The following is a 7,439-nucleotide window of genomic DNA, read 5'->3' as shown; positions in this document are numbered from 1 at the left end:
CCCCAAAGGCGGGATGGGAAAGACCACGGGGAGGGGACCCACGGAAAAAAAGAGGAGTGATGAAGGCGCGGGAGAAGATAAGGGAGAAAGGCTAATGAAGGGCGAGGCCAGGCCAACAGAGACGGGAGAGAGAAGGAGACGAGGGGGCGGAAGAGGGGGGAGGGGGCAAAGAAGGGGCAACGGGTATGCGGAACCGCCAAACAAGACACAGAAGCTAGAGGAGTCGGGGGCCAGGTTTGTCCCGTTTTGGCCGTGTGCTGCCCTTCTTTTTCTGCCTGGCGCCCTGTTGTGCCCCTTTCGGCCCCCTCCTTCCCCCCTTGGCTTGCCCTGCCCCTTTTTCTGTCCGTTCTCGCCTTGCTGCCCTCCCTCTCTGCCCCCTTTTGTGTCCCCCTGTGTTCCCGTTTTCCCCCCGCCCCTTCTGCCCTCCCGGTCCCCCTTCTGCCCCTTTTCTGCCGTTTTCCGCTTGTCTCTCTTGCTCTTTTGTGCTGTTTTCCTGCTTGCTCTGCCCCTCTGCCTCCCCTGCGCGCTTGCTTGGCCCCGTCCTGTTTTTGCCTCCCCGCCCTCGGCCTGCCTGGGCCCGGCCGCCCCCTGTGCTCCTTCTTCTTCGGCGCCCGGTCCTTCTCTCCTTTTTCTCCTTTCTGCCTTCCTCCCCTCTCTCTTGTCCTGTCCTGCCTTGTGTGTCCCCCTGCTCCTCTTTCTTTCTGGCTGTGCCTGCCTCCCTTGCGCGTTTGGTGTCCCCGCCCTCCGGGCCCCTTCTCTCCCCTCTTGCCTGTGCTTCTCTTTCCTTGCCCCCTTTCGCCTCTCCTCTCTTGCTTCTGTTCCTCTCCGCGCTTTTGTTCTTTCTCTTGTTGGCCCTTTCTGCTTTGCTCTCGGCCCTCGCTCTTGCGCTTCCTCCCCCCCCTTCTCCGTGCGGCCCTCGCCTGCCTTCTCCCTCTGGTTCGGTTGCCCCTGTCGTTGCTCCCCCTTCGCTTGCCTGTGCTCCTCTTCCCGGCTCTGCCCTGTTTCCCGTGCTCGTTTCTGCTCTCGCCCCTCTTTGCCCTGCGCTTTGGGCCTCTGCTCTTTCCCTTTCTCGCCCTCCTTGTTTTGTCTCTTTCTTTGCCCCGCCGGTCGCTTCCGGCTTTCCTTCTCTCCGTCCTCCTTTTCGGCTGCCCTTGCCGCTGCCTTCTTGCCCCCCCTGGTCCCCCTCTCCCCTCCCTCCCCGCCGGCTTGCTCTGCCGTTCCTCTGCGTCCCGTTCTTTTTCCCCCGTCTCCCTCCCTGCCTCTCCCCCCTCCTCCCTCCCGGCTTGCTCTCCCCCCTTTTTCCCCTCGTCCGTGGTTTCCGCCGTCCCCTTTCCCTCTCTGCGTTCTTTTCTTTGCGCCGTCTCTTTTCTCTCCCCCCCCCCCGTCCCTCTCCCCGGGCTCTCCCCGCCCCTCCGTCTCTTGCTTCCTCCGCCCGCCCCTGCTCGGGGCTCCCTCCCTCTCCTTGGGTCCGTTGCCTGCCTTCCTCCTGCCGCTTGTTTCTCGGCCTTCGGGGGCGCTCCTCTCCTCCTCCGTCGCTTTTTGGCCTGCCCCGCCCTTTCCTCCGCCTCCCCCCTCTTCCTTCTTTCCCTCCCTGTCCTCGTTCGCTTGCCCTGGCCGTTCCCCCGCTCCTCTCTTTGCGCTTTTCGCCCCTCCTCTGCCCCTCCCTCTCTTGCTCCTCCTGCTCCTCCCCGCCGTGCCTCGGTCCTCTCTCCTTGGCCCCCCCCTCTCTCTCGCTCCTCCTTGCCCCTCGCCGTGTCGGCGCTCTCTCGGTGCCCGCGCTCTGGCTCCTCCTCCTCGCTCTCGTCCCGCCCTCTTGTCCCTCTTGCCCTCGCTTGCCTCCTTCTGTCCTGCCGCCGTTCGTCCCGCTGCCGCCCCCCCTGGTCCGCCTTCTCGGTGCCCCCCCCCCCCGTCCTCCTCGGGCTGCGGCCCGCCCCGCTCCCCCTCTCTTTGGGCCCTGTTTCGCCTCTGGTTGTTTTCGCCCTTGCCCTTCCTTTTCCCCCTCTGGGCGTTTTCCCCCCGGTTCTCGTTGTCGCCCCCCCCTTGCCCTTCCCCCTTGCTCGTTCTCTGCTCCTCTGGCTCCCGCGTTCGGCCCCCGCCGTGCCCTGCCTCTTTCCTCTCTCCCGGCGCCCTTCCGGCCTCGCTCGCCTCGCTCCCCTGCCTCCTTCTCTTTCTCCCCCTCCCCCCTTTGCGCGTTCCCCCTGCCGGTTCCCCCTGGGTGTGTGCCTGCCCGCGCCCTCCGCCTCCTGCGGTGCTCGCCGCGCGTTTGTCGCCTCTGGGTTCCCGCCGCGCCCCTTCCTTGCTTTTCCTCCCCTCTCCTCTCCCCCGGTCCCTGGCCTTCCGTTCCGCTCCCTCCTCCCCTTGGCCGCCTCCTCCCTTTCGCTCTGCCGTTCCCTTTCTTTTGCGCCCTCCCTGCTGGCTTCCTCCTTCTCGCCCTGCGGCTTTCTTTCCGTCTTCTTCTGTGTCCTTCTTTCCTCTTTCCCGGGTTGCGCCTGGCGTTCCTCTCCTCCTTGCCGGCCTCCTCTGTCCCCTTGTGTGCTCGCTCCCGGGTTGCTCCTGCCCTTCTTTCTTCTTTCTTCTCTCCGTCCCGCTTGCTGGTGTCCCCCTCCCTGCCCTCTCTCCCGCGCTTGCTGCTGTCCGTTCCTGTTTCCCGCCTGCGCCTTTTGCCCTCCCCGCTTGTGCCCGCTCTCCGTCTTCTCTCGCCTTGCCGCTCGCGTTTTTCTTTGCCGCTTTTTTTTCTCTCCCCCCGTCCGCCTCCCTCTCCCCCTGCTTTTTCCCCTGTCTCTCTGCCTCTCCGTGTCCTGTTTTTCTCCCCCTCCGGTTGCCTCCTCCTCTCTTGCCGCCGCTCCGGCCCCTTTTTGGCCTCGCCGTCCCTTCCTTCCTTCTCGTTGGCGCCCCTTCTCGCCCCCGCCGTTCCCTCCTCGCCCCCTCTTTGCGCTGCCCTTGCTCGCCCCCTCTCGTGCTCCCCCTCCCCCTGCCGTCCTTGCCTCCTGCTTCCCCTCTCCTCCGGTCTCTTCGCGCTCCCCCGCCCTGCCCTTTCTGTCCGCCCCCCTGCTCCGGTTTTCCTCGGCTCCTTGGGTCCTGGCTGTTTTGTTTGCTCCCCGCCCTGCCCCGTCCCCCCTGGTTCTCCCTGCCTTTCCCTCCCTGTTCCCCCTGCGGCCCCTCCCCCTTGTGTTGCCCCCCTGTTCTCTGCGCTCTCGCCGCGCCCTCCGCTTCTTGTCCCCTCCTCTCGTGCCCCTCCCGCCGCTTTGTCCCCTCCCTCTCTTCCCCTTTTGCCCTCTCTGTCGCCCTTGCCGCTTGTTCTCTTCCGGGGGCGCCGGCCGTCCCTTTCCTCGCCTCCCTCCGGCCGCTTGCCAGTCCCCTCCTGCCGCTTCCGTCCTCCCGCCTCCCCCTTGCGCCCTCTCTTTGCCCCCCCCCGGGCATCCCTTTCCTTCCTCCCTCCGGCCGCTTGCCCGTCCCTCCTGCCGCTTCCGTCCTCCCCGCCTCCCCCTTGCGCCCTCTTTGCCCCCTCCCTCCCTCCCTCTCCTGTCCTCTTTTCCTCCCTCGTTTTTCTCCCGCTTGGGTTTCTCGTGTGGGTTTTTCCCGCGCCTGCGTCTGCTCTCGTCCTGCCCTGCGGCCCCGTTGCCCCCTCCTTGCTTCCCTGGCCCCCCCCCCCCCTCCTGCCGCTTCTGCGGTTTGCGCCCTGCCGGCTTCTGGTTGTCCTCTTTTCCCTTCCCTCCGTTTTTCCCCCGGGTTTTCTTCCGTTCCGGTTTTTCCTGCGGCGCCCCCTCCCCTCTCTGTTTTTCCCTCTCTCTGTCCTCTTTTCTTCCCCTCGGTTTTTCCCCCGTGGTTTTCCTCGTGCCGTTTTCCTGCGGGCCTGCCTCTCTTTTCTCTTGTCCTCTTTTTTGTCTCGGTTTTTCCCCCCGGTTTTCCTCGCCCGTTTTTCCGCGCCCGCCTTGTGGCCCCCCTTCCCCGGGGGGTGTTCTCCTTCACTCCTCCCTTCTGGGCCCTTCTTCTGTCCCGTCTTCCCTGTTCTCCTTTCTGCATCCCTTTCCTCCGCTTTGCTCCTGTCTATCTCCTCTCTCCTTCGCTTGTTGTAGGGAGTGCCCTGCGCCGCGCCGCCGCGCGCCGCTCGTTGCGCGGGCTCGGTCCCCAGCTGCGCTCGCGCTCCGGTCCCCACTCGCGCTCGCCCGCGCTGCGCGCGAGCTCTCCACCTCCCCGCGCCCCGCGCCGCGCCTCCTCCCCTCGGCTCGTGGCTCGTCGCAGCCGGCTCGCGAGCGCCGTCTCCTCTCCATCTCCTCTCTCCTCTTATCTCCTTCCACTCTCTCAACACTCATCCTTCCCCTTTACCCCTCCCCCAGTCCACCCTTCCCCCCCTACCTCTCTCTCCCCCCCCCCGGCGGCGGCGGCCCCGCGCGCGCTTTCGGGCTTTCCGTTTCCTTTTGCGTTTTCCTTTTTACCCTTCTCTTTTATCTCTAATTTTCCTTATCTCCTCTTCTCTCTTCTCTTTGTCTACTTCCACGGCTAGCGCGCCGGCTCGCACCACGCCCCGCGCCTCCCTCGGCCTCGGCTCGTGCTCGTTTCTTCCGCCCGCCGCCGCTCGGCTTCCGCGCTCGCTTTTGCCGCGCGCTCGCGCCGGCGTTGCCCGCGCCGCCCGCGCGGCTCCGCGCGGCTCGGCTCCTTTCACACCCCTCCCCCCCGCTCCGTCTCGCAGTCTATCCCCTCCTCCACCGGTCTTTCCCTGCTGCTCCATGTCCACCGTTCCCTCGTGTCCCCCCATCCTCCTGTCCTCCTCTCCTTCTCCCCCCCCCCTTGGCCCTTCTTTGCCCCCGCTTTCGCTCCGTCCCCCCTTGCTCGGCCCCCCGTGTGGGCCCCCCCTCCCCCGCCCGCGTCCCTCCGCCCCTCTCTTCCTGCCTCCTTCCCCCTTCCCTCGCCCCCCCCGTGCCCCCCCTCGTTGCCGCCCCGCGTCCCTGCTCTCTGTCCCCCCCTCTCTTGTCTTGGGTCGCCTCCTTCCCCCTTCCCTTCCGCCCCCCTGTGGGCCCCTTCGTTCCGGGCCCCCGCGTCCCCCCTCCCCTTCCGGCGCCCCCCGCCTCCTCTTCCGGCTTTTGGGGTTTGTCCTTCCGCCCTTCTTTTGCCCCTTTTCCTCCTTGTCCTTCCTCTCTCCTCCTCCGGCCTCGTTCCCCCCCCCTCGCCCCCCCCCTGGGCGCCCCCCTCGTGCGGCCCCGCGTCCCTGCTCTTTCTGTCTTCTGCGTTGCCCCTCGTGCGCCTTGTTCGTCTTTTCTGCCTTCCTCTTCCGGCTTTTCCGTTCCCTCTTCCGGCTTGCTTCCCGTCCCTGTCCTTCCCGTTGTGTTGCCCTCGTGGCGCCCTGTTCGTCTTTTCTGCCTTCCTCTTCCGCTTTTCCGTTCCCTCTTCCGCCTTGCTTCGCGTCCCTGAGTCTCTTCCCGTCTCCCCCTGCCGCTCCCCCTCTTCCCGTTCTCCCTCTCTTTCCCCTTTGCCGCGCTGGCTTGGCCCCCTCTTCTGGCTTGTCCCTCGCGTCGTGTCCCCTCCTCTTCTGGCTCTTCTCGCGCTCCTCTCCCCTTTGTGCCCCCCCGTGTTCTTGTCCTCCTTTTGCCCTTTCGGGCCCTTCCTTGTCTCCCCCGTTTGGCCTTGGCCTTGCGGGGCTCCCCCCCCCGCCCGTCCCCCCGTCGCCTCTTCCCCCGTCTCCTGGTTTCTTCCCTCCCTGTCCTGTCTTTGTCTCTCGCCGCTCCCGGCGGCTCTGTTCCTCCTTCTTCCCGTCCTTCCTTTGTCGGGGGCGCCCTCGCTTTTGCTCGCCCTTTCCTCGCCCCTCTGTTGCGCTTCTGGCCCTTCTGGTTCTCTCCTGGTGCTCCCCCGCTCCTGCCGTCCGGGCCTTCGCGTCCCCCCGGTTCCTTCTCTGCTTCCCGCGCTTCTTCGGCCCCCTTTCGTTTGCTCCCCCCTGCCCCTTCTCTGCCTCTCGCCCTGTGCCCCCCCTTTTCGCTGTCGGCTGCCTGGTGTCTCTCCCCCCCCTTCCCCGCCCCCCTCGCTCTTCCCGTCGCGCTCCTCCTTCTCGCTTTCCCCCGCTTTTTCTTTCCCCCGTCTCCGTCTTTCCCCTGCCCTGCCCTTCTCCCGCTCTTTCTCTCTTTCCTTGCTGTTTCCCCCTCCCTCTTGCCTGCGCTCCTCCCTCCTCCCTCCGTTCCTTCTCCCCCTTTCTCGCGCCCCCCCTGGTCCCTCTTCTTCCTTCCCTGCGGCTCTTCCCTCCCTTCGCCCCCCTTTCCCGCGTCCCTCCTGCCCCTCCTCCTCCTTCCCTCCTCCTTTCGCGCCTTCTGCCTCCCTCCGGGCTTTCTCCCGCTCCCTTTCCCTGCCTCTCTCCCTTTCTTCTTCTGCCCCTTGTCTTCTGTCGCGGCCCTTCCTGCCCTTTCCCGTGGGCGCGTCTCTTTGCTTCCCCTCCCTTCCGGGTCTCTGCGTGCCCCCCTCGGCTCCCCCCTCGCTTCCTCTCCTCTCCCTGTTCTTCTTCTTTCTCTTTCCTGCCCCCCCCCTTTGTCCCCTTCCGGGTTCCCGCTCCCTGGTGTCTTGTTCTCCCGCGCCTTTCTTCCTTTTCGCGCGTCGCGCTCTGCCTTCCTTGCTCCTTTCTCTCTTCCCTCGTCCTGGCCCTTCTGGTGCCTCCCTCTGGCTCCCGCTTCTCCTCTCCCGCGCCCTTTGTCCTGGCCCTTGTGTTGTCGCCCCCTCTCCCCTTTTTGTCCCCCTCCCCTCTTTGTCCCCGTCCTGGCCCTTTCTCCCCCCCCCGCTTCTCCCCCTTTCCCCCCGCTCTTTTGCTCTGGTCGTTCCGCCTCCCTCGTCTTCCGTTTGTTTGGTGCCCCTCTCCTCTTCCCCGGGTTTTTCGTCCTCTGGCCGCCCGTCTGCCGGCCCTCCTTCTTCCCGCTCTTTCCCGCGTGCCCCTCTTTCTTTCCTCGCTCTCGTCTTCTGCTCCCTCTCTCTTTCCCCGCTCGATCCTGCTCCTTCATCGGTGTCCCGGCGTCTCGCTCGCTCTGTTTGGTCCCCGGCTCTCGGCCCTCGTCCCTTCTTTTCTGCTCCTTCTGCTCCTCGGTCTTTTTGGCCGCTTCTTTGCTCCCCTCGCCCCTCGCTTCTCTTTTGCCCTTCCCGTTCCCTCTCCCTCGTCCCTGGTTTTCCCTCTGCCGCTGTTTTTCTTTTCTGCCCTTTCTTGGCCTTCCCCCCCGCTCCGGCGTCGTCTCTCTCCTCCCCCTCCTGCCGCGCCCCCCTCTTCCTTCGGCCTGCCGTCCCCGTCCCCCTTCCTGTCTTGTCTCCTCTCCTGGGCTTTCGGTCTTTCCTCCCTCGCCGGCGGTTTCTTTGCTCGCCTTTTCGCGGTCCGTTGTGGTGGTGCTCTCCCTCGCCTGCGCCCCTCCCCTCCCGCCGCTCGGGCCCTGTTCCTTCTGCCCCCGTCCTCGGTGCCCCGGGGGTCTCGCCCTCCT

At 66.3% G+C, this 7,439-nt stretch overlaps 1 protein-coding gene across 1 annotated transcript; it reads right to left on the bottom strand.

Moving 5' to 3' along the window:
• Positions 1 to 214: 214 nt before the first annotated feature.
• On the bottom strand, positions 215 to 6,974 carry LOC109175601 (filaggrin-like). Its single transcript, XM_019324926.1, has 2 exons — positions 5,261 to 6,974; positions 215 to 4,047 (listed from the first exon to the last, which is right to left on the bottom strand). The coding sequence occupies exons 1-2, from the start codon at positions 6,972 to 6,974 to the stop codon at positions 215 to 217; spliced, it is 5,547 nt and encodes a 1,848-aa protein (XP_019180471.1).
• Between the last annotated feature and the right edge of the window lie 465 nt (positions 6,975 to 7,439).

Source organism: Ipomoea nil, unplaced genomic scaffold (genome assembly GCF_001879475.1).
Source record: "Ipomoea nil cultivar Tokyo-kokei standard unplaced genomic scaffold, Asagao_1.1 scaffold0042, whole genome shotgun sequence".
Classification (NCBI taxonomy): domain Eukaryota; kingdom Viridiplantae; phylum Streptophyta; class Magnoliopsida; order Solanales; family Convolvulaceae; genus Ipomoea; species Ipomoea nil.
This window is presented reverse-complemented; position numbering and strand designations above follow the sequence as displayed.

Bases quoted from the DNA above. Each gene is read 5' to 3' on its own strand.
- LOC109175601 (XM_019324926.1), bottom strand. From the start codon at position 6,974: ATGAAGGAGCAGGATCGAGCGGGGAAAGAGAGAGGGAGCAGAAGACGA. The intron at 4,048-5,260 runs GCAGAAAAGACG...GAGAGGAGATAG, and splicing joins GGAAAAGCCGGAAGAGGAAG to ACAGGAGCAAAGCGGAGGAA.